Consider the following 17,109-nt stretch of genomic DNA (forward strand, 5'->3'; position numbering starts at 1 on the left):
ACTCCGTGTGTGTGGTCATGGGGACGTATAGCCGCGCAGCGTATAAACATGTTATCATCGACATACATGAGAGGCTCACTCGTCCCGCCAATTGGTTTGTCGGCGTAATGCTATCATAACGCGCTTAGCATAGCTTCCTTCATTTGCTGGAGGTTTCCCTCCCTTTTTCCTCGACTGATCTGTCACAGCTAAACTAACACAGTCAAACTGAGAAATCGCCAGCAGTAACTCTGATGTTGTCATGTTTCCATCTTATGAATTTAACTCAGATGTCTTCTTGTTAGCCTAGATTTGTAGTTTTACATTCAGTAACTGCAGTGGCATATTGTTTTAATATTTAGGTCGATAATGGTATTGATGTGTATGATATTGACATCTTAACATAAAGACTGCAAATTTGACTTTGATTATGGTAATTTTGTCTCATGTGCAATTATGCCATGAATGTTATTGTCTCACAGTTTTGTGTTATGTTCAATGTATAAAATATTTCCACACTACTTTGTTTTTCGCCCCCTTTTTCTCCCCAATTCCGGTATTACGATCTCGTCTCATTGCTGCAACTCCTCGGGAGAGGCGACGGTCGAGTCAAGCGTCCTCCGAAACATGACCCCTCAAACCACGCTTCTTAACAACTGCTCGCTTAACCCAGAAGCCAGCTGCAACAATGTGTTGGAAGGACGACCGAGGTCAGCCTGCTGGCACCCGGCCCGCCACAAGGAGTCACTAGAGTGCGATGAGCCAAGTAAACCCCCCCCGGCCAAACTCTCCCCTAACCTGGACGACGCTGGGCCAATTGTGCGCTGCCCTATGGGACTTCTGGTCACAGCCGGTAATGACACAGCCTGGGATCAAACCCCTGCAATGCAGTGCCTTAGACCGCTGCACCACTCGGGAGGCCCCTATTTTGTATAATTCGAATAAAGTGAAAAACGTTGGTAACGTCTAAGTTCTGTATAATACAGGCTAATATAGCCTGTATTATACATTTTTAACTAATTAACTAATTATGACTAAGCAGGAGATCTCCCTTCTCTCTCGAGGTAGCCTAGTGGTTAGAGCGGCAGGTAGCCTAGTGGTTAGAGAGGCAGGTAGCCTAGTGGTTAGAGAGGCAGGTAGCCTAGTGGTTAGAGCGGCAGGTAGCCTAGTGGTTAGAGAGGCAGGTAGCCTAGTGGTTAGAGCGGCAGGTAGCCTAGTGGTTAGAGAGGCAGGTAGCCTAGTGGTTAGAGCGGCAGGTAGCCTAGTGGTTAGAGCGGCAGGTAGCCTAGTGGTTAGAGAGGCAGGGGTTAGAGAGGCAGGTAGCCTAGTGGTTAGAGCGGCAGGTAGCCTAGTGGTTAGAGCGGCAGGTAGCCTAGTGGTTAGAGAGGCAGGTAGCCTAGTGGTTAGCGAGGCAGGTAGCCTAGTGGTTAGAGCGGCAGGTAGCCTAGTGGTTAGAGAGGCAGGTAGCCTAGTGGTTAGAGCGGCAGGTAGCCTAGTGGTTAGAGAGGCAGGTAGCCTAGTGGTTAGCGAGGCAGGTAGCCTAGTGGTTAGCGAGGCAGGTAGCCTAGTGGTTAGAGCGGCAGGTAGCCTAGTGGTTAGAGAGGCAGGTAGCCAGGTGGTTAGAGAGGCAGGTAGCCTAGTGGTTAGAGAGGCAGGTAGCCTAGTGGTTAGCGAGGCAGGTAGCCTAGTGGTTAGCGAGGCAGGTAGCCTAGTGGTTAGAGAGGCAGGTAGCCTAGTGGTTAGCGAGGCAGGTAGCCTAGTGGTTAGCGAGGCAGGTAGCCTAGTGGTTAGAGCGGCAGGTAGCCTAGTGGTTAGAGAGGCAGGTAGCCAGGTGGTTAGAGAGGCAGGTAGCCTAGTGGTTTGAGAGGCAGGTAGCCTAGTGGTTAGAACAGCAGGTAGCCTAGTGGTTAGAGAGGCAGGTAGCCTAGTGGTTAGCGAGGCAGGTAGCCTAGTGGTTAGCGAGGCAGGTAGCCTAGTGGTTAGAGCGGCAGGTAGCCTAGTGGTTAGAGAGGCAGGTAGCCAGGTGGTTAGAGAGGCAGGTAGCCTAGTGGTTAGAGAGGCAGGTAGCCTAGTGGTTAGAGAGGCAGGTAGCCTAGTGGTTAGAGAGGCAGGTAGCCTAGTGGTTTGAGAGGCAGGTAGCCTAGTGGTTTGAGAGGCAGGTAGCCTAGTGGTTAGAACAGCAGGTAGCCTAGTGGTTAGAGCGTTGGACTAGTAACTGAAAGGTCGCAGGATCGAATCCCTGAGCTGACAAGGTAAAAATCTGTTGTTCTGCTCCTGAACAAGGCAGTTAACCCACTGTTCCTAGGCTGTCATCGAAAATAAGAATTTGTTCTCAACTGACTTGCCTTGTTAAATAAAAGGTAAAAATATATCCCAGCATACAGGACACAATCATTTTCTCTTTGATTTTGAGGTCATTCACCTCTCTATACAAGAGGGTTCGACAAAGTAGTTGACTAATGATGTTTATCAGTTTGATTGGGTCTTGGAACACTGTAATGTGGCAGTAATAAATGTCTTGTTGAGGAGGCAACACAGATGGTGTTATATCAAGCATGCCCTCTGCTGGAGGAGATTCCAGGCTGAGAAATAAACACTTGTTCAAGTTTCCTCCTCCCAAATCTCTGGCCAGTGAGAATCCTTAGCAATCTGAGGCCCACTAGAGGGGTACTGTAGGCTACAGGACTATGTAACAGGGTTGTTTGAGTACTTACCAGAAGCAATGTAGGAGTCTGATAACCATGGTGCCGGAAAATTACTATATATGGAGCTGACAATTGTTAAATCGGAAGACGTTCATCCGAAACTGTGACATGCACACATTTGTGAACTGGGTAACCTATTGGTTTAAAAATACCTTGGGATGTGTGTGTGTTCTGCACTGTCCAGTGTGTGCTGTGTACGGTGAACGCTGCCTGGCCATGACAGTACGGGCTGTTTATCCAGACTACCCCTCTCACCCCCCTCCTCCCCAGCATCTGCTCATCGTCCTCCCAAGGCCCGGGCCTTTTCCTGGCTGCAGTACACACTGGAGCCCACTGTTGCGTCTGCTGGGGCTGATAAGAGGCACCGACCTCAATGCTGCTCCCTCCGATGCACTGACAGGTCACCAACAGAACAACTGGCTGTTGTATAAGGGGGGAGTGGGAGGGAGAGACAAATCTGTGACTGACATGAAATTACACCAGTTGAAGGGAGTGTCAGGGCCTGGCCGCTTATGTTTGGGGTCATTTCTTAAGCACTGTTTAGCAAATCATTGTTGTCTACAAAGGTCGATAGTGATACCATGATGTGGAATATTCCATACAAAATCTAGAACTGATGGTCTCAAATCTTGAACAATGTAGTTTTCTCAGTGCATTGGCATCCGTTACTCACATAAACAGTGATTGTGATTTGGAAAGAGATGAATAACTTCGACTTGAAAAGAGAAACAGGGAGGAATTAACTTCTTCAACAAGCAGGTCTTTCTCTGACAGCTCTGAAACCGAACACGTGAGACCTCTAGTGGTAGCCTTGAGAACGACGAAGCTATTCCACAAAAGAAGAAAACCTTGTCTGGATCCCAAATGGAGCCCTACACTCTAAAAAGGCAAACAAAAAAAGCCAAAGACAAGAGCATCCCTGGTATAACGGCACAGTTACTGTGAACAGTTGAGCCGAGGAAGGAACTTTTCTGACTGCAGGTCTGTGTTTTCTGAACAACAGTGGGGGCTAAATGCATCACAGCGTCAGATAAATCCTGACACTCTGTGGTGTCAGTGCTCTCTGTCTGAGCTGCCCTCAGAATCTGATGGACAGATGAGAATGGAGAGGTGAGGAGAGAGGAGTACCGCAACTCAATTTAGAACGTCGTAAGAGTGGAGTGCTTTCTTTTTGGAGCAGAGAAAGAAAGAAAGAAAGAAAGGAGAGCAGTCTGTTACAGTACATCGTCATTGAGCTTTTAAAAGAATCTGTAGCCTACACAACAAATATACTTGGATTCATCCGAGCACAGCATGTCTGGGTCCGCTGTCTGTGGTTGACCAGGACGAGTCAGATCTGAAAATAAATACAGCCAGACGAGTTTAGTCAAGAGAAATAACAGAGGAGACAGTTGAGAAGGAGCAAACATTTCTAATAGCGGTTCCCGACAGGGTATTTTTGCTGAGGGAGACTGCCCAGTTGGTTACTCTTTGGGCAATATATGATAATGTCCCTTTCAGGATTTAATTCCCTGTACTATAACAGTGTTGTTTGAAGTCATGTTTGAAGTTCAAGATTATTAACTATGTTTGGGAGCGTTTCTTTCGGCAATGTCCGAGGGTTCTTTTCAGGTGGAACACAACAATGAGCTGGCTCAAAGGAATGAGGGAGATTAAAGAAGAGGTCATACAGAACTTTTGCCCCTGGGGATACTCTTGAGAAAAAAGGGCTAAGTGGACAAATACAGTGCCTTGCGAAAGTATTCGGCCCCCTTGAACTTTGCGACCTTTTGCCACATTTCAGGCTTCAAACATAAAGATATAAAACTGTATTTTTTTGTGAAGAATCAACAACAAGTGGGACACAATCATGAAGTGGAACGACATTTATTGGATATTTCAAACTTTTTTAACAAATCAAAAACTGAAAAATTGGGCGTGCAAAATTATTCAGCCCCTTTACTTTCAGTGCAGCAAACTCTCTCCAGAAGTTCAGTGAGGATCTCTGAATGATCCAATGTTGACCTAAATGACTAATGATGATAAATACAATCCACTTGTGTGTAATCAAGTCTCCGTATAAATGCACCTGCACTGTGATAGTCTCAGAGGTCCGTTAAAAGCGCAGAGAGCATCATGAAGAACAAGGAACACACCAGGCAGGTCCGAGATACTATTGTGAAGAAGTTTAAAGCCGGATTTGGATACAAAAAGATTTCCCAAGCTTTAAACATCCCAAGGAGCACTGTGCAAGCGATAATATTGAAATGGAAGGAGTATCAGACCACTGCAAATCTACCAAGACCTGGCCGTCCCTCTAAACTTTCAGCTCATACAAGGAGAAGACTGATCAGAGATGCAGCCAAGAGGCCCATGATCACTCTGGATGAACTGCAGAGATCTACAGCTGAGGTGGGAGACTCTGTCCATAGGACAACAATCAGTCGTATATTGCACAAATCTGGCCTTTATGGAAGAGTGGCAAGAAGAAAGCCATTTCTTAAAGATATCCATAAAAAGTGTCGTTTAAAGTTTGCCACAAGCCACCTGGGAGACACACCAAACATGTGGAAGAAGGTGCTCTGGTCAGATGAAACCAAAATTGAACATTTTGGCAACAATGCAAAATGTTATGTTTGGCGTAAAAGCAACACAGCTCATCACCCTGAACACACCATCCCCACTGTCAAACATGGTGGTGGCAGCATCATGGTTTGGGCCTGCTTTTCTTCAGCAGGGACAGGGAAGATGGTTAAAATGGATGGGAAGATGGATGGAGCCAAATACAGGACCATTCTGGAAGAAAACCTGATGGAGTCTGCAAAAGACCTGAGACTGGGACAGAGATTTGTCTTCCAACAAGACAATGATCCAAAACATAAAGCAAAATCTACAATGGAATGGTTAAAAAATAAACATATCCAGGTGTTAGAATGGCTAAGTCAAAGTCCAGACCTGAATCCAATCGAGAATCTGTGGAAAGAACTGAAAACTGCTGTTCACAAATGCTCTCCATCCAACCTCACTGAGCTCGAGCTGTTTTGCAAGGAGGAATGGGAAAACATTTCAGTCTCTCGATGTGCAAAACTGATAGAGACATACCCCAAGCAACTTACAGCTGTAATCGCAGCAAAAGGTGGCGCTACAAAGTATTAACTTAAGGGGGCTGAATAATTTTGCACGCCCAATTTTTCAGTTTTTGATTTGTTAAAAAAGTTTGAAATATCCAATAAATGTCGTTCCACTTCATGATTGTGTCCCACTTGTTGTTGATTCTTCACAAAAAAATACAGTTTTATATCTTTATGTTTGAAGCTTGAAATGTGGCAAAAGGTCGCAAAGTTCAAGGGGGCCGAATACTTTCGCAAGGCACTGTATATCTAGAAGTGCACCTTGTTATGATAAAAATATTGTGTGTGATAATGTGCTGTATATGAACCATACAGCCAACATTCAAGTCAACATTTAGCAAACAATTAGGGAAAGGGGATACCTAGTCAGTTGTACAACTGAATGCATTCAACCAAAATGTGTCTTCCGCATTTAACTCAACCCCTTGTAATCAGAGAGCAATTCAACTTCCATATTCAACTTCCAACGTTCGTCTTTAAGTCTTATAGTATTTATTTGATGAAGTTTGAACTGCTGTTGATATACTGAAAGCATGACATACAGTATAGAAGTGTGAAGAGCGTCTTGCTAATGACCTTATTAAACTTAGTAAAATCATGAACAGCGCTATTTAAGTACACAATTATCCCAAAATAAAATAAATATGTACACTTGATTAAGGTAGCACTTCAAAACTTTGATTAAAAACACAAAAGATATTACTCTCTTTTGCGGTTATTGTGTTGTTCTGTTTTTTCATTTCATGGATGTCTTATTCCATTGATTACTGTACTTTGTACCTTCAAAGCACCTAGCCTGACAGTCTACTCTTCTGAGAAGCACACCTGCCTCTTTACTTAATCATAGAGCTGTCTGGGGAATTGTGCAGCCTGCATTAAAGCTGGTATGACCTCACTGTTTGTTTCTAGCCCTCTGTCTCTTTCTCAGAAGTTCCCCTGAGAGCATGGACAATGCCCTTCACTCAACAGTCATAAAAGCCTTATGAGCGTCAGTGGAGCTGTGGTCGTTCTGCGTGACTGGAGGAACGAGGGAGAATGAAAAGACCAGGAGATGAGACGCGAGTCAAAAACCACAGTGAGAGTGGCCTGATTAAGGACTGACCCCAGTTCATCTCCAGGATGTCCGTACTCTAGAACCTCTACACACACACACACACACACTACACCGCACTGTCTACATGCACTCCTTCCTGTTTCACGCTGCCAAATACTGAAGGACTTAGTCATAGCACTGTGGTTAACCAAGGCTGAGTTCGTCGTTGCTTTGTTAAGGGTCTTTGAGGAGACTCGAATAGGGGATTTGTTTATTTCTATCAAAAGCATTTGGAAGTTGGAAGGACATTGACTAAAGACAGTAAATTAAACAAAAATAATTCAATCATTTTAGAAAGCAGAGATCTTCAGTGTTGTTTTTGTCTATCCATCCATCCATCCATCCTCTCTGTGAAAAACGAGGAAAATGAGGCTTCGGCACATTTCCAGTAAGTTTATTTCAGTAGAAGTGGTTTTTAAAACACTTCACACTGTACCTCAAACATCTCACTTCCTTGAGACCCCCATAAGCAAGCAAGATCAACATATTCAAATATGGCGGTGTCCAATATCATTATATTCTGTGCAAAAACTTTTTTAAGCATACTATTTTACAGAAAGAAAGAAAAAAGTACATTTTGGAAGGGTTGGGGGTTGAAACGGTCACAACAATCAAGAATTATATTTTGTACAATTGTCAAAACTTGGGACTACATGAGATAAAATCCATCAGGGGGCTTTAGATATGTGCCTTGTTTAAAACAGCCAATGCAGACAGGAGTAGTGACCTGTATAGAACAACAAACGACTTCTACTGCTCTCTCTTCAGTACAGATCATTCTCTTTAGCAATTGTGTAAGGGTACTGAGTGTGTGTGTGTGTGTGTGTGTGCACTCGTGTCGTCATAAATACAGTACATACATACAAACTCACTGTGTTCTAATAAGGCATATGTGGCAAATCAAAGTCCACAGAAAATAAACAGTCCCATCAGTAACTTTACAGCACTATTTAAGGCCTGGAAAACAGAAAAGGGGGAGATCAAATCACAAGTACCTTTAAGGAAAGAATGTCAAAACAATGTATTGAAAGCAGCCCTGCAGTGGCCGGGGGCCGGAGAGTGTGATGGGGGGGGCTGCTGTGACGTCACCCCCAGAGTGGGATGGGGACGTGGTCCTGGAGCCTGGGGGCGCAATGCCTGCCCTGAACCAGTCTACAGTCAGACACTATCAAAACTCATTATCAGGTCTCTCTCCCAAGAGTATAGGGGTGAACCATTCAAAGTAGAGTTCTTGGCTATACAAAGTGCGAGGACTGCGAGTGTATCCATTTCACATGAGAGGTGGGAGGGAGGGGGGAGGGGGGGGGCACATTGCCTCGTAGCCATAAAATCACAGATATAAAAATACATTCATGAACAAAACCCCAAAACAGGTCAATGAATAAAAGCATACCTCACATCAATTGAAATGGCTCTTTAGCATAGAGGAAAATACACGTTTCAGTTCATGACTACACAATAGGATGAGATGGGGAAGAGTAAAAACAAAAACATTTCCTGGCGCATCAAACTGACGTGAAGCGTTTTGCTAAACAGGGAGAGAGAGCCGGACACACAGTCCACTTCACTGTGACCTAAACATCATATTGTTATCCCAGCAAGCAAAAGTGGTTTCAATGACATCGTTATGATGTCTATTATTAAATTATGATCAGGTTGTAGATTAGACGTGTCCTTTTTTTTAAAACAAAAAAACAAACAGCAACCACAAAATGCAATAATCTGGTTATCTGACCAGATAACAACCACAACATGACGTCTTTCCCCATGACATCTTGCTCTCGTCATGAAAAATATATCTTGCTGTAACAGAGACCAGTTCCTTGTCATCTGGTTTTATATTTTCAACCAGAAAACCAGTGTACAACAACATTACGTCATGCTCCAAATGCTGTCTCTAGGGTTACGATAGTACCTCAGTGAGGGTTCTGGCGAAAGACTCAGATGATGGTACCACGCCAGTGTCAGACCAGACAAAGACCCAGTTCCCTGAGAACATCAGAGACAAACGTTCCAAACACTACAAACTAACGGCAGCAGATTGGGCATAATAATATTTGAATAACAAGAATATTTACATCATGGTGGTCCTGAAAAAAACTCAAATCAAACTGTTTTCCTATTGATGCAGCATTGGGAGTAGAGAAACACAACAGAATGATCGAGCTGACTTTTTGGAGTTAATAAATGTGAACAACTCCTCTGTGTTATTGTTACTGCTGAGTAGACTACAGCAACTCCTCTGTGTTATTGTTACTGCTGAGTAGACTACAGCAACTCCTCTGTGTTATTGTTACTGCTGAGTAGACTACAGCAACTCCTCTGTGTTATTGTTACTGCTGAGTAGACTACAGCAACTCCTCTGTGTTATTGTTACTGCTGAGTAGACTACAGCAACTCCTCTGTGTTATTGTTACTGCTGAGTAGACTACAGCAACTCCTCTGTGTTATTGTTACTGCTGAGTAGACTACAGCAACTCCTCTGTGTTATTCTTACTGCTGAGTAGACTACAGCAACTCCTGTGCTGGTGGTAGGAGGAACATGGATCTATATGACACTGCCTGGTGCCATCGATTTCATCTAATCGCTACTCATTGGTTGGTTACGCGGACGCCGAATGCTGTGTTCAGGCCAACGGACAGTTTCAAATCAAATATCGACAAAAGATTAAAGTGATCTCATTCGAACAGACAGCAACATATTCAGATCGATTTCAGTATGGACACTAAACAACGTACCATGGGCAAATAGTATAGTCTTTAAAGTGACATAAATCCTGAATAAATACCATAAAGACTGTTAATTTATGCTGTGTCAAGAGCTTGTTTTCCTCACTCCCTTTAAGAAGCTTTTACTGGTAACTTTTGAACAATATTTTTTTTACATACAGTATATTGATTATGTGTATATTTTCTTTCCTTAGGTGTGTTTTTTTCTGCATTGGATATTCCAGTTGCTAGGTACTTATTTTGGCTTCAAGCAATGAACTGCTCTTTATGGAGTTAGTTTGTAGTTGGGTCTATTCTCCCAGAGCGACTAACACACGACTCGACTCGCCTGACAGACTCCTAATCCTTCACAGTTAGCATCAGTTCCCGACCAATAAAGTCCTTTGACCGATATATATATATATTATGTATAAAAAAATAAGTTATTGCGCATCCCAAAAAAGTGCATCGTTTTTTTCTTTTTAAAAATATCTCTCGTTGCTTTTCACTTTTTCTTCCTTTGATCCAGAATCGTATTAAGACTGTTTCCTCGGAGGGGGTTGGTTGACGAAAGTGTTGGCGCACCTTCTTTCTTGACCTCTGACCTTTTGTCGTACCACGTGGGCACGGGCGCATAGGTGACGGGTTGGGACAGGCAGGGCAGAGTGTATAGTAGAGGGATAGAGGATGAGGAGGGGTGGTCCTGCTACGCAATCACCATGGGAACGTCGTCTGAGAAGCCGCTGATCATGGGGGTGTCTTCGTCATCGTCACCTTTAAGGAGGACGGGTAAACAAGAGAACAAGGGAGGAGGGAAGAATGACATGATAGTTGCATTCAGAACGGCTCATGCTAAAATGTGGTTTATGATCCTGGTCATACCCATGAGAAATGAGTGGGGCCAGGAGTTTCTCCGGACGATGGGACCTGACAAAGACAAACTACGGTCCCTAGCAGCACAGCCTTTAATTGGGGACCAGAGTTTTCCTGGTCAGGTCACACCATCAGGAGAAACTCCGGGCCCTACAAGTGATTTTTATTTTTTTTACCTTCATTTAACTAGGCAAGTCAGTTAAGAACAAATTCTTATTTTCAATGACGGCCTAGGAACAGTGGGTTAACTGCCTGTTCAGGGGCAGAATGACAGATTTGTACCTTGTCAGCTCAGGGATTTGAACTTGCAACCTTTCGGTTACTAGTCAAACACTCTAACTACTAGGCTACCCTGCCGCCCCAAAAGCCATGCCAATCAGATGGACGCAGAGCGGGATACCCGATGGGTGTTAGTTCACAAATAAAGACAACGTGGTTCAAGTCCAACACAGTGTAGACTGATAACATTAAGGCTCCTTAGCAGCCATCACACGCAGGCAAAGTCAACGGTAACATCAAGCGTCAACACAAAACAAGGGAGCGACGCAATTACGGACGTATGTTGCTACTTCGATATAGAACTTAACCAAGGAGTCTTACCCAGCTCGTCCCCCGAGGAGAAGATGGCCGACCCCAGGCGGGAGTTGTAGTGGCTGTTGGAGAAGGCGGTGAAGTTGTTCTGCAGGCGGCGGTGCCTCAGGTACAGGACCACCAGGACCCCACACAGCCCCAGCAGCAGCAGGAACAGCACCGGCACCACCACTACCGCCATGTCCCCTGACTGACCCAAGCTCCGCACCGCGTCACTGGGACCTGCAGGGAGGTGGGGGGAGGAGTTACACCTGGTGAGTGACATTCACTGACTGACGTGGTTGACATTGCATATACAGCACATGAAGGAGCCATTATGAGAGATTATTTGTATACTTTTATCTCACAAAGTTGATTTGATGAAGTAAGATGAACATGGAAAACAATCATCACATCCGTCATATCAGTATCCTACCTCGTATACCCCTGTTGTATGAATGTTACCACACATTGTTACTGAAACCGACGTTGAGGATTTATGGATGTATGGTAGTAAATCTGTCCCGTAACTTCCCATCCTCCCCAGTGTCCCCTCCCCGCCTCACCTTGTCCCAGCTGGTCGTAGAGCAGCAGCGCGGACTCACCTTGTCCCAGCTGGTCGTAGAGCAGCAGAGCGGACTCACCTTGTCCCAGCTGGTCGTAGAGCAGCAGCGCGGACTCACCTTGTCCCAGCTGGTCGTAGAGCAGCAGGGCGGGCTCACCTTGTCCCAGCTGGTCGTAGAGCAGCAGCGCGGGCTCACCTTGTCCCAGCTGGTCGTAGAGCAGCAGCGCGGCCTCACCTTGTCCCAGCTGGTCGTAGAGCAGCAGGGCGGACTCACCTTGTCCCAGCTGGTCGTAGAGCAGCAGGGCGGACTCACCTTGACCCAGCTGGTCGTAGAGCAGCAGGGCGGACTCACCTTGTCCCAGCTGGTCGTAGAGCAGCAGGGCGGCCTCACCTTGTCCCAGCTGGTCGTAGAGCAGCAGGGCGGCCTCACCTTGTCCCAGCTGGTCGTAGAGCAGCAGGGCGGCCTCACCTTGTCCCAGCTGGTCGTAGAGCAGCAGCGCGGCCTCACCTTGTCGCAGCTGGTCGTAGAGCAGCAGGGCGGACTCACCTTGTCCCAGCTGGTCGTAGAGCAGCAGAGCGGCCTCACCTTGTCCCAGCTGGTCGTAGAGCAGCAGGGCGGGCTCACCTTGTCCCAGCTGGTCGTAGAGCAGCAGGGCGGGCTCACCTTGTCCCAGCTGGTCGTAGAGCAGCAGAGCGGCCTCACCTTGTCCCAGCTGGTCGTAGAGCAGCAGGGCGGACTCACCTTGTCCCAGCTGGTCGTAGAGCAGCAGAGCGGCCTCACCTTGTCCCAGCTGGTCGTAGAGCAGCAGGGCGGCCTCACCTTGTCCCAGCTGGTCGTAGAGCAGCAGGGCGGACTCACCTTGTCCCAGCTGGTCGTAGAGCAGCAGGGCGGCCTCACCTTGTCCCAGCTGGTCGTAGAGCAGCAGGGCGGCCTCACCTTGTCCCAGCTGGTCGTAGAGCAGCAGGGCGGACTCACCTTGTCCCAGCTGGTCGTAGAGCAGCAGGGCGGCCTCGCCACACAGCTGTCCGTTGAGCAGGCAGCGGGCCTGGACAGAGAAGGTGTAGTTGTGGCCCGCCAGCAGGCTGCTGATCCGGAAGAAGGTCTCCGTGGTGTTACCCAGGAGCACGGTGGAGTTGGACAGGCTGTCGTACACGTGCACCTCGTAGCCCTGCGGAGAAACACCGAGCACAGATGTGCAGACAGACACAGACAGTGATGGTGAATATCAGAGGAACTAAAATACAATGGGGTTGATCTGTCGTCACAGGGAGAGACAGCTGTGTTTGTCCCTCACCCTGCTCTCATTGAAGCTCCTCTCCTTCACGGCCAAACTCTTCCAGAAGAGGAACACGTGGTCTTTCTCCGTCAGGATCTTCAGAGCCTCTGGAGCAGGCAGGGGCACTATGTCCACACAGAGTAGAAGGAAAACGTTTTAACAACATACATTCATACAACTATGTTCATGTAAGAACACTAGGTTTTGAATGTGGTCTCCCCAGAGCTGTTGGTGCTCTAGCTTGAACTCCTTTAATATTCAAGAAACCTTGACTAGCCCCCAGCCACTATATAACAGACTGTGGGCGCGTTCCAGGTCGTCTATCTATATTGCAGTCGGGCTGCACATGCCAGAAGATCGCTACATTACATTAACATGACCCCTGAGATGTTTTAACTCTTTCCCGGGGGATTGTGGGAAAAAGAAACAGCTGATCGCCGGCTGCAATAACGATGACCTGGAACGCGCCCGTCTCCGGGACATAAGCCGTACTTGTGTTGAGCGTGTAGCTGGCCTCCTTGCTCATGTTGCGCAGGCGGACGGAGACGCTGTAGTGTCCGCCGGGCTCCAGGCCCTTGAGGCAGTACTCCACCGTGTTGTTCTGGGTGGTCAGCTTGTAGCTGCTCTCGGTCTTACGCACCACGTCCTTCAGGTGCACCGCGTACGTCTGCACGGGACGGACACATTCAAATCAAACTTTATTGAAAGTGCATTTAACAATCTCAACAGAGTTTACAGTAATATAATACAACACAAGAACAATGAATGACAGACGTGTTGGCATCCAAAATGGCACCCGACTGACCAGAGCCCTGGTTAAAAGTAGTGAGGGACAACTGTTCATGGTACTACACTGAACAAAAATATAAACACAACATGTAAAGTGTTGGTTCCATGTTTCATGAGCTGAAATAAAAGGTAGACATTTTCCATACGCTCAAAAAGCTTATTTCAAATTTGTGCACAAATTTGTTTCCATCCCTGTTAGTGTGCATTTCTTCTTTGCCAAGATAATCCATCCACCTGACAGGTGTGGCATATTAAGAAGCTGATTAAACAGCATGCCCATTACACAGGTGCACCTTGTGCTGGGGACAATAAAAGGCCACTCTGAAATGTGCACTTTTGTCACACAACACAATGCCACTGATGACTCAAGTTGAGGGAGTGTGCAATTGGTATGCTGACGTCAGGAATGTCCACCAGAACTGTTGCCAGAGAATTGAATGCTAATTTCTCTACCATAAGCCGCCTCCAACGTTCTTTTGGAGAATTTGGCAGTACGTCCAACAGGCCTCACATCCGCAGAACACATTTATGGTATCGTGTGGGCGAGCAGTTTGCTGATGTCAACGCTGTGAAAAGAATGCCCCATGGTGGCAGTGGGGTTATGGTATGGGTAGGCATAAGCTACGGACAACGAACACAACTGCATTTTATCGATGGCAATTTGAATGCACAAAAATTCCGTGACCAGATCCTGAGGCCCAATGTGAGGGCCGTTTTTTAAGGTATCTGTGACCAACAGATGCATATCTGTATTCCCAGTCATGTTTCAAACAATGTATCCTTACACTGAAAGAAGTCAATGGACAAGGAGAGACTGCAATCCAGACTTTGGGTATGTTTTGAAGTTTAAACTTCAACTTACTTTAAAAAAAAAGTTACCCATCACATTAACTGTATCTGAAAGAGCTGACGCTTGAGTTTGGCCGTACCAGAGGGGCGCTGGGGGAGTCGTAGGGAGGCTGCCACTTCAACGTAGCCTGGGTTTTCTCAACTCGCACCTTGTGCAGGTTACGAGGAGGAAGCCGCTCGTTGGGAATCATCTTAACCACCGCATACTCCGAGGGAGGGCCCAGGTAGGGAGAGATGGCCCGCACCTGTCACAAGCACACACACATTGAGATTATTGTTCTTCAGAAACCAAAATGTACACATTGGTTAACTGTGAGCGGATTTTCTGCAGTCGATCATTTTACAGTTCAGTACAGTTAGGACCAAAATGGAATCAGTGGCGATAAATGAATCAGTCTAATAAATTTGTCGTATTCTGTATCTGAGGCATTGAGAGAGGAATCAGGGTGAAGAGGAATAAGGGGTGAACTCACGAGGAACAGGTACTGCTCATCGCTGTCCACAGTGACGGTCCGGCTACTAGCGCTGGTGTTCACACTGTGAGGGCTGCGGTACAGGTCCAAGAAGGAGGTGGCAAAGAAGATGCCATACACCTGTACAGACAGACAACAACCACACAGTACATCACTGGCTGCACAGGGAGCCAGAATACTCCAGCAGGGTGCTTCACAGTAGCGGTGGATGAGGAGAGTTCCCCTCTTACTATGGAATGAGCTTTGAGCATCTAGAAAATACATCCAATCAGTTATGTAATTCCTTATTATATTTTGTTTGTGGGGACTCGCTTTATTGCTCTTGTGTAATGGAACCAATGAAACAGTGCAAACCCCGCCCATCGGGCACTCGAGACAGGCTCAATCAAATGCTTTAAGCATTTGAAATTATACTACAGATACTACTTAAACCCAGGGTCATGTTCATTAGGCACCAAATAGAAGAAAACAGACTAGAATAGGGACTACCCGAACTTGTACCAAGAAGAAGCGCTCATTTTCGTTTTCAGGTCAAAAAACGTTGTATGATGTTTTCCGTTGCGTGACCAAATGAACATGTCCCATTGTCTGTAATACAGTAGCTGTCATGCTGTGCCGGTGTTACCTGTGCAGGGGGTCCGGTTACAGTCCAACTGCAGTCCACAGAGCTCTGGTTGAGGGCCCGGGCCTTGAGGAGGGGAGGCTCCGGCTGAGTGCCTTTGGTCTGCTGGCGGGACAGGGCTGTGGGGCTGTCTCCTACACTGGTCTGGGCCCACACAGCCACCTCGTAGATGGTACCCGTGGTCAGGTTGGCAGCTGCAAGTGTACAGGTAGATACAGACAGAGTTGGATTAGGATATTGAAAACACTTAAGTGTGTGTTTGTGATGCATAACACGAAGTCATGTTTGAAAAACACTTGTTTTGTTGTCTGAAAATGTGTGGACACTCGTGGCAGACAGGGGCCTACCTTTCAGTACGCTGCCTCGCACAGTGTAGTTCCTGCTCTCCTTCACGTGAGCATCAAACACCCAGGACAGCACCACCACATACTGCCTCACCTGCACACACCCACGGAACAACGGTAGAATTATAGGGCAAGTTAGAATACATAGACAAGCACTAAGTCACTCAGAGACGCCACCAACTGACCTCATATTGGGAGTTAAAGCTGAAAGACAGGCTCATGGAGTCTTCTGTGATGCTGTCGGTGATAACTGAGGGAGGTGGTAGAGCTGAGAGAGAGGGAGAGACACAATACGCATCATCTCCAATACATAAGGCACCTACATAGTGGTGGCCAGCAGAGGGCGATAGAACACTGTAAATCTCCACAACGCAACCAGTGGAGGAAGAGCACTGAAGGATGACAGCTCAAGACCCATATAAGTAATGTGCCATCCTCCGGTGACTCAAACTAAAAGGAAATAGCGTGTGATTACAGATACATTCTTCTAACTTGCGACCCACCTCTCACATACTTTAACAAACCCTGGATTAGTGAATTGGTCAAATTTATCAAACTATCACATTGCCAAATTATATATTGTCAGGGCAATGATCATGAGAGATTGTCATACCTTTCTTGGGCATGATGGATTTAACCTCAGTCCAGTTCCCCATACCTCGACCCGTCACTGCTGCCACCTGAAAACACACAGGTTTACAACTCATCAGACAGGCTCACAACTCAACAATTCTAAGAGCTCATGTTACCTTGTTCTAATGCTAAGGACCCAAATGTCAATATGAAGCTGCTCTGAAAGACAGGTCTCTTACTCTAAACTTGTACAGAGTGCTGGGCTGTAGGTTTTTGACCTCCACACTGTTGCCGGTGCTTCGCTGAGAGAACCACTCCACACCTTTTTCACTGTACTCCACCTGTCACACACACACACACACACAGTCAGAGAAACACAACAGGAAAGACAGGGTTGAAACTCTTTTCATGTTCAAAGTCTTTCATATTTTTCTGGTGAACATCTACTTTGTTATCCAGCAAAGCCAACGGTTGTGCGTATGTTTCTATCTCTTCTTATAGCCCTACTGCTCAGGACATGACACTAACGGAGAGGTGGTTAATAGGTTTACCAGAGGAAACGACATCGAGTGTCTGGG

General features: G+C 46.4%; 1 protein-coding gene across 2 annotated transcripts in view; it reads right to left on the reverse strand.

Annotated features, from left to right (window-relative positions):
* Positions 1-7,265: 7,265 nt before the first annotated feature.
* Positions 7,266-17,109, reverse strand: part of LOC115141697 (sortilin-related receptor-like) — a 77,697-nt gene continuing 67,853 nt past the window's right edge. For both annotated transcript variants that reach the window (XM_065000278.1, XM_029680831.2), the window contains exons 37-48: positions 16,771-16,872; positions 16,572-16,638; positions 16,144-16,226; positions 15,962-16,052; positions 15,618-15,808; positions 14,993-15,112; positions 14,600-14,764; positions 13,374-13,548; positions 12,900-13,006; positions 12,581-12,773; positions 11,070-11,282; positions 7,266-10,370 (exon numbers count right to left, since the gene is read on the reverse strand). In XM_065000278.1, coding sequence (XP_064856350.1) covers positions 10,303-10,370; positions 11,070-11,282; positions 12,581-12,773; positions 12,900-13,006; positions 13,374-13,548; positions 14,600-14,764; positions 14,993-15,112; positions 15,618-15,808; positions 15,962-16,052; positions 16,144-16,226; positions 16,572-16,638; positions 16,771-16,872 — 1,575 coding nt within the window. In that variant the 3' untranslated portion in view covers positions 7,266-10,302. The remainder of the gene's footprint in view (positions 10,371-11,069; positions 11,283-12,580; positions 12,774-12,899; positions 13,007-13,373; positions 13,549-14,599; positions 14,765-14,992; positions 15,113-15,617; positions 15,809-15,961; positions 16,053-16,143; positions 16,227-16,571; positions 16,639-16,770; positions 16,873-17,109) is intronic.

The sequence above is a fragment of the Oncorhynchus nerka genome, linkage group LG14 (assembly GCF_034236695.1).
Source record: "Oncorhynchus nerka isolate Pitt River linkage group LG14, Oner_Uvic_2.0, whole genome shotgun sequence".
Lineage (NCBI taxonomy): Eukaryota > Metazoa > Chordata > Actinopteri > Salmoniformes > Salmonidae > Oncorhynchus > Oncorhynchus nerka.